Raw genomic sequence first — 17,200 nt, 5'->3', positions numbered from 1 at the left:
AAATACAAAATATTTCACCCTATTTGTTACATTTTTGACTCTGTATCCCTGTTGTACTACAACTCATCCCCATGGCGGCAATTTTGCCTTATCTGCCTATCCTTCCACATAAACTCCCTACCAGCTGTCTCTACTTGTGCGCTGTCCATCTCTTCCTCTTCACTCTGTTTCTCACCATTTTACAAATCAATTTTTAACACCCCCACCCCCCCCCCCCCCCCCCACAAAGCATTTGCAAACCTTCCTGCCAAAATATTGGTTCCTCTTGAGTACAGGAGCAACCCGTCCCACTTGCACTCCTTCCCCAGAAAAAATGCAAGTAATCCAAGAACTTGAAACCCTGGATCCTGCACTATCTCATCAGCCACACGGTTGTCTGTGTTATCTCCCCAAGCTCGTGGCACTGGGAGTAATCCAGAGATTATCACTTAGGACCTCCTGCTCTTCAGCCTCTTTCCTAACTCCCAACTTGCATTGCACGATCTCTATCCACTCCTGTCTATATCATTGGTACCATGACACAGAACCACAGAAAACTACAGCACAGAAAACAGGCCATTCAGCCCTTCTAGTCTGTGTCAAAACACAATTGCTCTAGTTCTACTGTCCTGCTCCCATTCCAAAACCCTCCAGACCACACCCATCCAAGTACCTATCTAATTTATTCTTAAAGAGTGAGCCAACATTTACATTAGATGGCAGCTCGTTCCAAATTCCCATCATTCTCTGAGAACCCTTTCACCCTAAAACCATGTCGTCTTGTATTTATCTCCCAATCTAAGTGGAAAGAGCCTACTTGCCTTTACTCTGTCTATTCCCCTCATAATTTTGTAAACTTCTATCAAATCTCACCTCATTTTTTGACACTCTGAAGAATAAAGTCCTAACCTGTTTAATCTTTCCCTGTAACTCAATTCCTGAAGACCCAGCAACATTCTAGTATATCTTATCTGCACTCTCTCAATCTTACTGATATCCTTCCTATAGTTTGGCCACCAGAACTGCACACAATGTTCCATATTTGGCCTCACCAATATCTTACACAACCTGTCCTAGGTAAACTTGTACCTCTCACTTTGTTCGTTTTAGATTGGTCACAGTGTTTGAGCTACCGAAAGAAAATAGACACACACACCGAGAGCAGTTCAGTTTATACAAATGTTTATTACAAATTCAAAAGCTGATTTCAAACTACAATATGCTAGCCCTTCCCAACTATACTTATCAACGCCTGGACTGGTCCCAACTGCCGAAGCGAGGCAACGACTGCACACTTGTTGGAGGTTGTCGGGGCACCGGTAGCAGCTTCTCCACCTCCCTCGTTAGCTGGACTCTAGTTTTTCTTCTTGCTGAGAGATGTTGCCACCTCTCGGAGAGTCTCTAACTTCAGCAGCGGGACCATGGCTTATATTACCCAAAAACTGCTTTCCCAAGCACCTATTCCCAGCACAGTAAGAAAGATAAGCGAGCAAGCTAGCATGCCTAGGCTTCTATCGAATAATGTAATTTTCAGCTTATCACTTTGAATACAATGGTTTATTTTGCATCAAGGCTAGGCCTCTGACAGTCTGTGACCAAAAGAAGCAGGAAGATAAAATGTTCTTGATACACAGATGTCCTTTCGTCAGATAACTGCATCTCTGGCCCCTCGGTGGAATTTAGCTTATGTCTGCTGATTCTAAAAAAACAAGCAGGTTCTCAGCAAAGGCTGCAAAAGTGAAAAACACAACCTCACTATGACATCCCAAATCCTGTACTCAATACTTAGATTTATGAAGGCCAAGATGCCAGAAACTTTCTTTACAACCCTGTCTACATGTGACGCCACTTTCAGGGAACTATGTATCAGTATTCCCAGATCTCTTTGTTCCTCCGCACTTTTCAGTGCCCTAACATTTACTATGTATGTCCTACCTTGGTTAGTTCTTCCAAAATGCCACACCTCCCACTTGTCTGCATTAAATTCCATCTGCCATTTCTGGCCTATTTTTCTTGTTGGTCCAGATCCCTCTGTAAGCTTTGAAAGCCTTCTTCATTTTCCACAATGCCTCCAATCTTATGTGTAATGTGTGAGTATTTTTTTCACTTTAAAAGTATGTGATCTCAAGACTATTGCCATTTCTGCATTGCATCTCGTCTGAATATATTTGTTTTAGTGAAGAAACCATAATTGTAATTTTGAAATATTATTGCCAGTTCTTCATGAAGACTCATTGCTGCCTGCTAGGTTCATGCTTTTTTACAAACCAGGATCTTTCTTGGAGGACTATCCACCATACTCTGATGCCAATCCTTTGTTGTGCATTGTAACCTAGTTGTTTACTCAAAGTTCTAGTTCATTATTTCCCTTCCTTGTGCAATCACAAGAACTGCAGATGCTGCCTTCTTGAACAAGCATTGAGAAGCTGGAGGGACTCATCAGGTTGGGCAGCATTTGTAGAGAGAAATGGACCGTCTATGGTTCGGGTTTGGATCTTTTCTTGAGAAAGAGTCTTGACCCAAAATATTGACTGTCCATTTTGTTCCATGAATACTGCTGACCTGTGTCCCTCCAGCTTCTCATTGTTAACCCTGTGATTGTTTGAAAGGTGGTTCTGTTCAGATGGTACATACACCAACTACTGAAAATTAATCTGAAGGTACAGCTTGCAATTGAGAAAGCAATTAGATTTGAGTACAAGAAGCTCCCTCCAATTCCTAGTCCCTAGTGAGACCTGACTTGGAATGTTGTGGTCATCTGTTATCCCACCCAAGGATTAATATACTTGCTCATGATGAAAGGCACCAAAGGTTAACTTGATCAGCCATTCTCAACCATTTTTCTTGCTGTGACCTGCTTAGGACGCTGCTGAAAGTTTACAAGCCCCCTTTCCTGTAAAGCAGTCAAGTTTAGTTGGTTTCTTCTGTACTTTCATGGCACAGTTAGCGTAGCAGTTAGCACAGTGCTGTTACAGCGCCAGCGATCGAGTCCAGGGTTTGAATCTCATGCTGTAAAACCATAGAACACTACAGCACAGAAAATAGGTAATTTGGCCCATCTAGTCTGTGCTGAAAACATCATACCACTAGTCTCACTGACCTGCACCCATTCCATAACCCTCCAGACCTCTCCCATCCATGTATCTATCCAATTTATTTTTAAAACTTGAGAGTGAGTCCACATTTACCGCGTCGGATGGCAACTCGTTCCACACTCCCACCACTCTCTGACTGAAAATGTTTCCCCTAAACCTTTCTCCTTTCACCCTAAAGCCATGTATTTATCTCTCCTAATCTAAGTGGAAAGAGCTTACTCACATTTACTCTGTCTATACCTCTCATAATTTTGTTAATCAAATCTCCCTTCATTCTTCAACACTCCAAGGACTCCAAGGAATAAAGTCCTAACCTGTTTAATCTTTCCCTGTAACTCAACTCCTGAAGACCCGGCAACATCTTAGTAAATCTCTGCACTCTTTCAATCTTACTGATATCCTTCCTGTAGTTTGGCGACCAGAACTACACATAATACTCCCAATTTGGCCTCACCAATATCTTATACCTCACCATAACATCCCAACTCTTGCACTCAATACTTTGATTTATGAAGGCCAAGATGTCAAAAGATTTTTTCGCAATCTTGTCTACCTGCGGCACCACTTTAAGGGAATTATGTATCTGAATTCCCAGATCCTTTTGTTCCTCCGCACTCCTCAGTGCCCTACCATTCACTGTGTATTTTCTACCTTGGTTTGTCCTTCCAAATGTATCACCTCACACTTTTCTGCATTAAATTCCACCTACCATTTTCTATCCCATTTTTCCAGTTGGTCCAGATCCCTCTGCAAGCTTTGAAAGCCTTCCTCGCCATCCACAACACCTCCAGTCTTAGTGTCATCAGCAAACTTGCTGATCCAGTTTACCACATCATCATAAAGATCATTGATATAGACAACAAACAGCAATGATTCTCGCACCAATCCCTGAGGAACACCCCTGATCACAGGCCTCCAGTCTGAGAAGCAGTCATCCACAACCACTCTCTGTCTTCTCCCATTCAGCCAATTTCGTTTATAACCTCTCCATGGATACATAGTGTCTGAACCTTCTGAACTAGCCTACCGTGTGGGACCTTATCAAAAGTCTTACTGAAGTCCATGTAGACAACATCCACAGCCTCAAAAAACTCTATGAGATTTGTTAAACACAATCTACCACGCACAAAGCCATTCTAACTATCCTTACTCAGCCCTTGGCTGTCCAAATACTTGTATACCTGATCACTCAGAATACCCCCCAATAATTTACCTACTACCAACAGGCTCACCAGCCTTTAATTTCCTGGTTTACTTTTGGAGCCTGTTTAAAACAACATAACCACATGAGCTATCCTCCAATCCTCTGGCACCTCATCCATGAATAAGGATGTTTTAAATATTTCTGTCAGGGCCCCTGCAATTTCTACACTCATCTCCCTCAAGATCTGAGGGAATATCACGTCAGGCCTGTGGGATTTATCTACCTTTATTCACTGTAAGACAGCAAGCATCTCCTCCTCTTTAATCTCTATATGTTCCATGCCACTATTGCTTGTTTCCCCTCCTTCCTTATACACTATGCCAGTGTCCAAAGTAAATATTGATGCAAAAAAACTGTTTAAGATCTCCCCCATCTCATGAGGCTCCACACACAAACGACCATTCTCATCTTCTAAGGAACCAATTTTGTCCCTTACTATCCTTGACATACTTGTAGAAACCCTTCGGGTTTACTGTCACATTATCTGCCAAAGCAACCTCATGACTTCTTTTTGCCTTCCTGATTTCCTTCTGAAGTACTTCCTTCCATTTTCTATACTCTTCCAAGTACCTCATTTGCTCCTTGTTGCCTATACCTGCTACACACCTCTCTTCTTCTTAACCAGATTGGCAATATCCCTTGAAAACAAAGGTTCCCTATGCCTGTTGGCTTTGTGTTTAATCTTGACAGGAATATGCAAATTCTGCATTCTTTAAATTTCTCCTTTGAAGGTCCATTTACTGAACACATCCTTGCCAAAAAACAACTTATCCCAATCCACTCTTCCTCGATCCTTTCTCATTTCCACAAAATTCACCTTTCTCCAATTTAGAATCTCATCTCGAGGACCAGACCTATCCTTATCCATAATTAACTTGAAATTAATGACATTATGGTCAGTGGACCCAAAATGTTCGCCTACACATACTTCTGTCACTTGACCTGTCTGGTTCCCTAAGTATTGCATCCTCCCTCATTGGTACCTCTATATATTGAATTAGAAAACTTTACTGAAACACATTTGACAAACTCCAAGCCATCCAGGCCTTTCACAGTATGAGAGTCCCAGTCAATATTTGGAAAGTTAAAAATCTACTATTACAACTTTGTTTCTTACCTCGTTCTGCTATCTCTCTACAGATTTGCACTTCCAATTCTGATTATAATACAACCCTATCACAGTGGTCACACCTTTCCCGTTTGTCAACTCCACCTATATGGCCTCTGTAGATGAGCCCTCTGGGCTGTGATATTTTCCCTGACTAGCAATGCCACCTCCCCCTTTCATCCCTTCCCCTCTGTTATGTCTGTAAGGAGTTTGTATGTTCTCTCCGTGCCTGCATGGGTTTTCGTCAGGGGCTCTGGTTTCCACCTACTGCTCAAATCGTACCAGGTTAATTCGGCAGCACGGGTTTGTCGACCAGAAGGGCCTGTTACTGTGCTGTATTTCTCAATTTAAATTTTAAAAAATATGTAATTATGCTTTCAGTCCGTGGCACCCACTTAAATGTACGGTGGCCCCCGTTGAGAATGGCTGAACTAGATTGATTCTTTTTATATGAGGAAAGATTAATCAGACTGGAACTATTTATTTTACAGGAATGAGGTCATTTCATTGAAATGTACAATATTCTTTTGAGGCTTGACAGAGTGATGTTCATCTTAAATGTCTCAAGCCAGGATTTGTTGTCTCAAAATCCAGGGTCAGGATTGTTGCGATTTCTTCCATATAGCGGGTAGTGAATCTTTGTAATTCCCTAACCAACATTGCTATGAAGGCCCAGTTCCTGAGTTAACGGTACTTAAGACAGACTAATATGTTTTATATATTTATAAAATCAATAAATAAGTTTGCGCTGGAAGGTGAAGCCTTGATCTTTCCGAACAGGAAAATAAGTCATGAGGAACTGAATGACCTGCTCCTGCTATTTCTCATGATTTTGTGTTATCCCATCTATTTTGCCTGTCTTCTATCATCAAAAGGTTGATGTGATTTCTTATTTGTTCAGTTTTTTTCTGTAGTTTTAAAATTTTATATTGTACTGGACATAGTACCACATCAAGTTTTATTTATATACCTATTCTCTGCACAACAGTAGTTATCAGTGCAATGCACAAAAATGTTGGGAGAAACTCCAGAGGGCTTTAACAGAAATGGGAGAAGTCTATGTTAATTCTATGTTAATATCGTCTGGTTGGAGATTGTTCAGACAGAATACAAGGTGTTGTTCCTCTAATTAATGGGTAGCCATTTTTAAATAAAGTTTTGTGATTGGTTTTGGTGTGCATCACTGAATAATAGTTTTTTTTTAACTTTTATTAATACCCTTTCTTAATTTTTCTTCTTCCCTTTCTTTAGGTATCTCTTGTTTTATCACAAACAATTCCTTGAATACGAGTAGCCTTATCAGACTGGGGGAAGCCTTCAGAACGATACACAACCTACCTGAAACTCTAAGTACTGTCAGCACTGAGTGAACCTACTTGACATTGACTTTGGTCTGAAGGAGTGAGACGGAACACCCAATGGAATGAGACTGAGGAGGCACGGGTTAGCCTCAAAGCTGCAGCCCGCATCTCTGGAAAGAAGGGAGGGGGGAGGGTACACATCTCTACTTCTGTTCCCATGGTGCTCCAGCTGACTAAGTGTATAACAATAATAACAAACCATCCCATTGATATGCGATGGCTTTGATGGCAAATGGATGGTATTAATGACTTGCAGATACACTTCTGTGGATTGAGATATTGAGTACTGTATGAAACTAGTAGGCGTATATTTTCAAAAAAATGGCCATTAAAACTGAATGCAGTACTGAGACAGGTTTTCAGTATGTATATGTTGCCAGAGGACTGTGGATTGATGCAACCTGACAGATCTCTCTCTTGGGCCCAGGTTTGTTTGCCTTCTAGCTTTGTTATAATTTTTTTTCCTGTCAGAAAGGTTCAGAGCAGCTGTGCCATAATGAAACGGTAACTGGACTTGGAATTTGTTTATTGTACAAACGCTCATGTTTCAAGATGGCCTTACATCACAGTGGTGGAGAATTTTGTGTTTGTGTCTTAAAACATGCACGCATGTGTGCATGCATATGTGTACACGCATGTGCACACACATTGTTGCAATTTGAATCGTGGCCACAGTGACTGCTCTGGATTCTTTGGTTTATTTTTTTTTAACGATTCAGTCTGGGCATAGATGTTTGGGAGCTTTTGCTGTTTTGTCAGAAAGTAGGATCCAAGTGGCAGTTCGAGTGGCCTTCATGATAATGTAACAGTGTGATCAGACTGGAGGGGTCTGAGACAAGGGGGATGCTGATGAAGTGCAGCCTGTTCTGGGTTTTTTTTATATATATTCTGTTGCTTTTGGAACAGTGATCCACAAATAGAATATTCTGTACATCTTAAGACGGGATGTTGATGAGCAACTCCCGAATAGCTTGTTCCACGGGAGCCAATATTGCTCAAATTCATCATGTTGTACAATCTCAGTTAAAGATATTTGTTTTATTTATACACAAAAATCATAAAACAGAGCATAACTATGATTAACAGTTCATGGTGATCAGCAAGCATCCTGGGTGTCATGTTGATTCTCAGTAAACTATCTGGCCCATTAAATATTATGATACTGTCCCATTTGTTGCACTATTTGCCGAATATCCTGTTAAGGCTTACCCCTCACTGGGCTGCTCTGACCCACTGCCTATATGAAATAATGTGTCTTCCCCCACCAGAGCAAGAAGCCTTTGGTTCAGCCTTCTTAAAGTACAAGGTTAGCAGTTCTTCAAACATATGTTTCTGAGGATACATGGCATCCATATTGTGGTTGCTCCAGCTCTGTACGTATTGTGATGGGTTTTTGTGTAGCTGCTAGCAATCAGGGCACCAGAATAGAGAGAATGCAAAGCCTTGTGGAACTAAGTCCAAATTCGTTCACATTAGACAGGGTAACTATTGTTCTCTTGGGTAAGATGGTCCTGCAGCTGGAATCCCAGTTGGTGTTTTATTAATAAATTTGGAGAAAACTCCAGTCTAATTCTACAAATGCAGGATACAAATAAACCCAAACTGGTGCAATGTAATTTTCTTAGCTCCTGCCATGCTTAAGATTATATTGGATAGGAGTACAGGATGTAATTTTTTCATCTGAATTGGTTCTTAAGTGTTTGACAAGCCCTTGACAGAACAGCCTGTCCCTGTTGAAATGCTGAGTTTTCTGCTTAATTAACCCCTCTAATTGCCTTGTTTTTAATATTTCTGGTATTGAAGATTGAATTTTGAATATTCCCATTTGATATTTCCCTTTTAAAGAAAGAACAATTTGATTGAACTCCATAACCTGACCTCTGAACTTTCATCTCTGCATTTCTTGCCAAGATATGGTGGTAGGAAATTGTAACTGTGTTCTAGCCTGGAATTTGACAATCAGTGCCTTCAGGCTGTCAGAACGTTATTTACAAACCAGGCATATGGCAGCAGGTATGTGGATCATGAGAGGCTGTCAAGTGAATCTGCCCACCAGGCAACCGGTCACCTGAGTGGAGTTTCAGTCAACCCATGGAAGCACTGTAATTGTCCCTTTAAGCTGCTTCTCCCTCAGCACTTCTCTTGTGCATTTGCAAATAAATGTTCCGCAATGCTTTGCATTCCTCAGAAGTTCAGAACTCAAAACTCTGTCACTTGGCTTAAAAATACTGATGCAAATTGAGTTTCATTCTTGTTCATTCCTCTGGAATAGGCCTTCTAAGTATTGGGTTTTCTTGTAACTACAGTGAAGTGTAGAACCTGTGCTGTTTACATGTAGGTGAATGCGGTGTAAGTCCTACGCGGGCATTTCATATGCCATCCCCTGTGTATTGTGCAGTGCGCCAGAAACTTAAGTATTTGGGTATGGCATGGGCAATGTCCACATGGCAGTGTAAGCTACATTTTGAGAATTGTTTTCTCGTACATTTAAGGTCAAGTGACAAGTTTTCCGTTATTGTGGTGAGAAATCTTCCCTCCATACATTCCCATCTGAACCCTTTAATGTTACTGTGAAGCTGTGCAAGCAAAATGATCCATACAGAATTAATATTGGTCACCGATTCCCTGCACTGATTTTGTCTGAAATGATGTAATAGCTAATGATTGTGAATTGATTTTAGACTGAAAAGCAAAAATAAGATGTTCAACATAGTTTTTGTAATCCTGCTGTTAATACAACTGCTTAACATTGGCTATAACATTCATTTTGGTCGTATTTTTCAATAATCTCCAAAGCATTATTGCCAATGGCAATTTTATTTTAAGAAGGAAGTTTCTATTTATTTTCACAATCAATGAAAAATCTCAAACATGTCACTTGGCCTTCCAATTGTCAGTCATGCTGGATTGGACTCTTGCTCAATTTAAACAGATGTGTAGCTCACTGTAGTGGAATGGATTCAATAACAGAAGTGAATACATCCAACTATAATACAACTGCTTTCACACACATTGCCTTCAAAAGGCTTTGAAAATATCAGCGTCAGCAGTTTGATAAGTGACGTACTCGGCTCATGAGTTTGGGTGATCACGGAGCATTCTGGGAGTTGCCAGTTTTATTTGTGGGTATTCGTGTTTGGTATACAAAAGCTGCTTATAAGAAAATGCATTTCCCGGAGTGCCAGGTGGGTCAAGCATTTTCCATGCTAAGGGTCATTTGTTAATGCACTGTCCTCTATATAACAAAAATGTAAGGACTCCCATCAATATCCTCCAGACAGGGTAATGTATATTTGAAGTCAGCCCCATGATGTTATTCTAGTTCTCCATTTGTGGTATTGCCTGCAGTACCAATTTCATTTGTAATCTCATTTGATTTTTTTTTATTTTCCATGTTCTGAAAAAGCAAAATGTCAAAATAAATCATTTGACTATGGGAGACCACCTAATACTGCCTTCATGATGTCAGAGACCTAATTATTTGCATTGTATAATATTGAACTTCTTGTAATAGATTTGATTGTTCTATCATAGTTAGTCATTTTTTCCACCCCAAGTAGAGCCGACAAGTTTGAACAATTTTGGTTAGCCTATTTTCACTGTGGATAGCAAGAACCATTTTAGTGACACCAAGTTGGAATGTTAGCTGTCTTACATTATGCCTGTTTTATAATTCTTTCAAACATTCCTTCAGCATTTTCTAAGTGTGCTTAATTTTGATTGTGGATTTGAAAGGTGTTACTTTTCTCCGCATGCAAGGATCAGTAATTTCTGTATTTATAACTTTTTGGACAAGTGTAGCCTGAATCATCTCTGATTTAGGTACACTTGAATGTTTGTCACATTTGCTCATTTTTAATTGATACAAAACACATGCTTTTCCATTTAGCCTTACTTTGTAATTCTTTGATTCCTTTTTTTTTTAAAAAAAATCAACCATCACATTCATCAAGTCTAACATTGATCTAAATATTCACAAAATAGTTTTTTTTATTTGAGTGGATTGTAAGATTCCTACAACCCAAGTAAAGTTAATTAACCCAGAACTTTACTTCCTTAAGACACAGGCCATTTTGTTTCAGATTTTGGTCTTCCAGTGCAATTTCCAATATCTCAGCAGCTTCCAAAAGTTGATTAAAGGTCGAGAACCTTTAGATTTAAAAATCAAACAGGTACAGCAAAAAAAAAACCTCACTTTTCAGGTGATAGCATTGTCAGGTAGTATGAGTGTTGAATTACCAAAAGATTCAGTGACAATCTGTCATTGTTCCATTTCTCTTCTATTCCTGAAGTTGCAAGCTTAATTTATTTTTGAGTAAACTATTCACAATTAGCACCCATTTTTCACAGTTCACAATTACAGCTAAGGGCCTGCTGCTTCCAAACTGCCCCAAGAGCAAACCAATTATTTCCATTTCCTCAACTTCTTTCCAAAGCCCAGCTCATCTCATCTCATCTATTTATCCAGCTCCACTTTTCAACAAAGTGGAATCTAGCATTCTTTTAGTCTTAGTGGATCCTAAATGCTAATTTTAAAGAGGAGCAATGACTGAACCAGCCCCACTCATTAGGTGATGACAGGTAGCATCTACTGGTTGGTATCCTGTCCCTTTTCTTCCTTCTCAGCTCTATCTGCCCTTTTTATAGCCCCCCCCCCCCACACTTTCATGCCCTCCCCCTCCATCCCTCCTCTCCTCTCTCCCCTGTCATGATCACATTTAAGGAACTTCTTTAATAGAATGGTTAGCACATTTTATTTTCAACAAGATGGTGCACAAACTGAAACCACGCACTTACTGCGACACTAATGTAATCACAACACCCGCACATGTGTGTTCCCACTGACTCATGTAACTTGCGTGATTACAGAACACATTCCCATAACTCTACTCCTCCCCCAAAATACTAGTACATAGATAAATGACCAATTTCATGTGTGTGCGTGTGTGCACATCCTTGTAATACTACTGAAACTTGTTTAACTTTCCTAATTATCTTTCACACCCTTCTTATGTCTTTAAGTTACTGCACATAGCCCTTAAAATGTGCTGGGGGGTGTCTTTCTCTCTGGGATCTCGTCGGGAGAGGTTTCTCCTCATTCCTTGGCTCAACTGTTTGCCTCTCGAATGCTTGGCCAGTCTCTTGCTCTGACACAGCCTCCCCGGCTGGTATTTCCATAACCAGTACTGGGCTGCAAAATCTGGCTATGTCCAAATCGGAACGTCTAAGAGCACTTATGGAGCCAACTTGAAACTGTAGTCTTCCATTGCTCTTAGCTGGTCTATGTGTCTTTTCCATATGTTGTTCCCAACCAGTACAAAATAGGAGCTTGGACTTAGTTTAAGAGCACGCCTCTTACCCAAGTCTCTTTATTTTGCCTGTATTCTCTTACGAGTACTGGTTCCCCAATCTCCTTAAATCTGGTTGGATTGTTTGGTGATATTGATTGTTGGATGCAGAGTCTGATATTTGGGTGCACTCCAGTAAGTCGTGTTCTTAAGTTGCGTCTAAGCATCAGTTCCTCAGGTGTGCATTTTGTAGTGGAGTTCTCTATGACAGCAGAAAATCTTCAATCTTATGGTTGGTTCTAGGATACTCCATTTGACTTTCTGGCTTTCATTGCCCTTTTAAAAGTCTACAAAAAGCCCTGCTTCCCCATTGGCACTCAGGTGATATGGTGCCGATAGTATGTTTCATACTGTTGTTTCTCAGGAATTGCTTGAAAGCATTGTCCTAGACCAGCTCTATCTGCAACCCATACTCTACGAACACACTGCATAATTTCTCAATGGTCTTTCCTTTTGTTGTTGATCACTCCAAACTCCATTTGGAGTGTGGATCCACAATATTTAGGAAGTTTTCTCCCATGAATGGCCCAGCAAAATTAATGTGAATCCAATGCCATGGTTGTGATGGCCATGGATTGCCTTTGATTGTATTTCTTGACAGATGTGGCATCTCCATACCAATCCCTAGCAATTTCTGGGCACCAGACATGCCTATGTAACACTCCAGAATGATTGGTGTGGAGCTCCTGTAGCAAAGCCTCCTCCACATTTTTAGGAATGATCGTTCATGTCCCATAGCAGGCAACCTTCTTCAATGGATATTTCATTTTGCCTTGTGTAAAACAGCCTCAGTTCAGGGGTGATGCTCTCAGCGTCTGGTGAGGAACGTAACTTTTGATAATGTAACCTCCTTTCTTACTTCTTGGCTGATGGCCTTAGATGTGATTGGTAATTGACACAGTTGTTCTTGGTTGATTAGCCGTGGCTTCTGCTGTCCAATTGATATTCCCTTCCATCTATCTTAGGCAGGGGTAAGCGTGATAATGCGTCTGCATGGCCATTCTTGTCAGTAGAACAATGTTTTATATCATAATCATATGCTGTGAGCTCCATCGCCACCTTTGGATTCTTGCCACCTTTCTTCAGTCCTAAAAATTAAACTCAGTGGTTTGTTATCCGTCACCAAAGTGAACTTTCTACTGTATAAGTATTGGTGGAATCGTTTGACCAAATATGATGGCCAGTCCTTCCTTTTCGATTGTGCACAAATTCTGTGGTTTGTGATAAGACTGCCCCTAGGCCAACTGGTGAAGCATTGACAGCTAAGGTCACTTTATCTGGCTCATAGTGAACAAGAACATTACCACTTGAGGTCAACGGTTCTTTTCATCTGATTAAAAGCCTTGTCTGTTTCATCATTCCAGCACCATATATGATCTTTCTTTATATTCAATATCTACTTTACATTTCTCCAGCACTTAAACTTTTTCTCCAGTAATTGTCTTTAAAACAACATCAAACTGTTTTATGTCAAGCTTTGACAGTAGCTTTTCTTTCAAATTTTTTGACATTAAAGACACACTGTGTCGAGTTCCATGTGCACCGATACATTATTGATTTTCATCCGAACAAGAATTTCTGACTTGCGATTACTTATGCTGAAGATATAATGTACTGACACTGTTCCTTCTTCGGAGTTACGTTGGTACTCTGGCTCACTTTCGTCATCTCCTCTAAGGTTTTTAAACTTTGGAAGTTTCGGGTTTTCATCCTCCTGTGGTCCTCTTTCTTTTCGTTCAATCCTGGACACTTTGCCTTGGTGTGCCCCACCTTATCACATAAAAAACATTTAGCATTTTTGAAAAAGTTATCAGGACTGTGGTTGTTCCTCCCACATCAGAAACATTCTCATTGGTCCATTTACTTCACCAAGTGCTCCCCCTGTATAATCTCAGCATTAAGTTTTGAAATGGCCCAACATAATACAACGTCATAGGTGGACTTAATCTCTAATTCCTTTGCACTTAACAATCTTTATTGGGCCTGACCGTTTGCTTACCCGATCACCAATCTGTCTCTCAACACTTCAACCAAAAGAGCTTACTCAGATTACTGACCATTTTGGGGACGGATGATCTTCAACAAGGTCACACAATTTCTTATAGGATTTGGAATTTGATTTTTGTGGTGCCACTAGTCTTGATCAGACTACACCTTCTGTTTCCCACTTAACTTACCAGCAGTGCCAGTTTTTTCTTATGGATCTCAGTATCACTAACATCATGAGCAATGGAAAACCTAGCAAATCTATCCACATAATCGTACCCGTCTTCAGTCTCCCTATATTCTCCAAAATGTCCTTCTGCCATTTTGTGTTGCTGTTGAATATGTGCTTTCTTCCCACTTTTTTTAATGTCAATTTCACCAAAATTTCCTCACTCCTGATTTGTTTAACTGAAACCTTGTCGTTTCATCATCTGCTTTTTTTTAATCCTTTTTCCAGACTGTCATGTACACATTAATTTAGTCACTTCTTCAATAGAATGGTTAACAAACTTTATTTTCAACAATATGACACGGACACAAACGAAACCGCGCACTTACTGCATCACTAACATAATCTTGTCATGTAACTTGTGTGATAACATAAACACTCTCCCCTTCCCCAGACTCTCTCCCTCTCCCCTTCCCCAGGCCCTCCCCCAACCCTCCCCAGGCCCTCCCCCAACCCTCCCCAGGCCCTCCCCCAACCCTCCCCAGGCCCTCCCCCAACCCTCCCCAGGCCCTCCCCAGGCCCTCCCCCAACCCTCCCCAAGCCCTCTCCTTCATCCCTCTCCCAGCTCTCCCCAGACCCTTCTTCCTCCCCCTCCCCTTGACGAGGTGCCCGTGAGCCGCGGGCCTCGCTCGGGTCGTGTGTCCCCCTCTGGGTGCAGACTTGCCTGGGCCGCCAGCAAACCGAGGCCTTGCTCTGGATTTCGCTTCACAGTTCCGAATCCGCCCACCGCGCTTCCTTGCCTCCCCCTCCCTGCCAGGAGCGGCGAGCGGGACTCCCAGCCGCCGCCTCCGCCGCGCCTCTCAGTACTGAGCCGGCCACTCCTCCGAGAAGCTCTCCATTCCTTTGCTGCTGGCCTGCGTGGGAGAGCAGACGATGGAGCGCGCGGCCGTGGCGGGACTGAGCGCGCGCTCTTCCCGCTGCTCCACGAAGCAGTGGCCGCACGGCTCGGAGCAGGTGCTGGGACGGTCGCGCTCATCGGCCGGTGGCAGCGGTGTGTCCGAAGCGAAGCCTCTGGCGCCGTCTGGAGTAGAGGACAGATTTACTGTGCTGCCGACGCTCAGCTTCAGAGACAATATGTAACTGATTTCCTCTCCCCGGGGCGGCGTGGGGGGCGAACGTGGGGTCTTGGCGCAAAACTGAACCGCTCGCCACGTAACGTCGCCCCGCGCTTCTTCACCGCCTGACCGACGAGGAGAAGGGATGGGGAAGGCCTGGCCTGGCCTGGGCTGGAGGGGTGGGGGAGGCCTGGCCTGGCCTGGGCTGGAGGGGTGGGGGAGGCCTGGCCTGGGCTGGAGGGGTGGGGGAGGTCTGGCCTGGCCTGGGCCGGAGGGGTGGGGGAGGTCTGGCCTGGCCTGGGCCGGAGGGGTGGGGGAGGTCTGGCCTGGCCTGGGCTGGAAGGGTGGGGGAGGCCTGGGCTGGAGGGGTGGGGGAGGTCTGGCCTGGCCTGGGCTGGAGGGGTGGGGGAGGCCTGGGCTGGAGGGGTGGGGGAGGTCTGGCCTGGCCTGGGCTGGAGGGGTGGGGGAGGCCTGGGCTGGCATGGTCACTTCTAGTGCCGGACTCTGGTAACTCTGCTTTTGCCCTCCACAATGTGGGCTTTGCCTCCCCCACCCCGGCCAGCCACCCACAGGTAACATGGCAATGCCACCTGCGCCTGTTCCCCGGCCACCCACAAGGAGCGCAAGGCCCCAGCAGGGAGAACAAGGGTGCAGCCTTCCCTCTGTCCAAGTTTGTTATGGTGGCATGGTTAGCGCAACACCTTTACAGCGCCAGCGATCAGTACTGGACTGTCGAATCCCGCACTGTCTATAAGGAGTTTGTACGTTCTCCCCGGGTCTACATGGGTTTTCTCCAGGGGTTCCAGTTTCCTTCCACCGTTCAAAAACGTACTGGGGATTGTAAATTGGGTGGCATAGACTTGTGGGCCGAAATGGCCTGTTACTGTGCTGCATGTCTAAATTCAATTAAAATTAATATTCAAACATTAAATCTCCTGAAAAGTACTTCATGTTTCCATTGTTATGCTTTAAAGAGCTAGCCGGATAGATTGTGGGTGTAACTGGGCTGCTCGGGTTTCATGGATCAGAAGGCCTTCTATCATGCCCTATCCTTAAAATAAATCCAACTGGCTCACTGTTGACTTCAAGCTCCTGTTGAATTGCAGTCCCTTCGTGCGGAACATCCAACTCGACGAGCATGGTCAACCCATGCCACCTCTGCTGGACACTTGCCTCACAAAACTACCCTGGTGAACTATCCAGGTGACCTCTTTGAGTCTGCTTTGACCAGTGTTCCAATGGAATGGCATCTTGTTCTTTGGAGTGCATTTGAAAACCAGATATGACAGTCTCCCCCTGAGGAGTTGGGTTAAAATAATAATGTGCTGAAATCTCTTTGGGGTCTGCGAGAGTGGGACTGTGAACAAGAAGAGGGGTGTTTTATAAAACAGCAGGAGAAGTAGGTACTTGTTTAAAACTCATGGAAAGTGGTCATTAGTGTGTGAGGGGCCCATTGTAGGAGTGGGAATTTTTGGCACATGAGGCTTCTGCAAACAGGTGGAGCTGAACAGGTTTTTCTAACTTTCATCTTTAAGAGACAATGGAAATGGTAACCAGGGCAGGGACATTCTCCTCTTGCAGAAGGTGGATAGAGAATTCAACAGTATCTCTCACGACTTCAACTGTGAGAAGTGCATCCAACTGCAACGACTTGCAAACTGTTAGGGAATTGGAGCTCCACTGGAACTCCAGATCAGTTGGGAGGCTGAGGGATGCATTCAAACCTGGGAGACAGGAGGAAGGTAGCTGGATGACCGGAGAGAGAAAGGGAATAGGCAGTGTGTGCAAGGTGCCCTTGTGGCCATTCCCCTCAGCAACAAATATACCATTTTGGA

General features: G+C 43.0%; 2 protein-coding genes and 1 long non-coding RNA gene across 12 annotated transcripts in view; 2 read left to right on the top strand and 1 right to left on the bottom strand.

Annotated features, from left to right (window-relative positions):
- Positions 1-10,203, top strand: part of usp22 (ubiquitin specific peptidase 22) — a 308,536-nt gene extending 298,333 nt beyond the window's left edge. For all 7 annotated transcript variants that reach the window (XM_069928252.1, XM_069928251.1, XM_069928255.1 and 4 more), the window contains one exon: positions 6,638-10,203. In XM_069928252.1, coding sequence (XP_069784353.1) covers positions 6,638-6,680 — 43 coding nt within the window. In that variant the 3' untranslated portion in view covers positions 6,681-10,203. The remainder of the gene's footprint in view (positions 1-6,637) is intronic.
- LOC138758829 (tumor necrosis factor receptor superfamily member 13B) overlaps positions 1-17,200 on the bottom strand; it is a 97,474-nt gene that overhangs the window by 17,964 nt on the left and 62,310 nt on the right. The window contains exons 5-6 of one of the 3 annotated variants that reach the window (XR_011354495.1): positions 14,975-15,331; positions 11,454-13,865 (exon numbers count right to left, since the gene is read on the bottom strand). Coding sequence is in view for 1 of the 3 variants with exons in the window: in XM_069928260.1 (XP_069784361.1) it covers positions 15,111-15,331 (221 nt within the window). In the remaining 2 variants the exon portion in view is untranslated. Of the gene's footprint in view, positions 1-11,453; positions 13,866-14,846; positions 15,332-17,200 lie in introns of those variants that run through there. The other 2 variants (XR_011354494.1, XM_069928260.1) reach the window with 2 other exon arrangements.
- LOC138758831 (uncharacterized) overlaps positions 14,838-17,200 on the top strand; it is a 90,117-nt gene continuing 87,754 nt past the window's right edge. For both annotated transcript variants that reach the window (XR_011354498.1, XR_011354497.1), the window contains exon 1: positions 14,838-15,386. This is a non-coding gene — a long non-coding RNA (uncharacterized lncRNA). The remainder of the gene's footprint in view (positions 15,387-17,200) is intronic.

Source organism: Narcine bancroftii, chromosome 3, assembly GCF_036971445.1.
Source record: "Narcine bancroftii isolate sNarBan1 chromosome 3, sNarBan1.hap1, whole genome shotgun sequence".
NCBI lineage: Eukaryota > Metazoa > Chordata > Chondrichthyes > Torpediniformes > Narcinidae > Narcine > Narcine bancroftii.
Note: the sequence above shows the minus strand (reverse complement) of the source record. Positions and strands in the feature narration are given on the sequence as shown.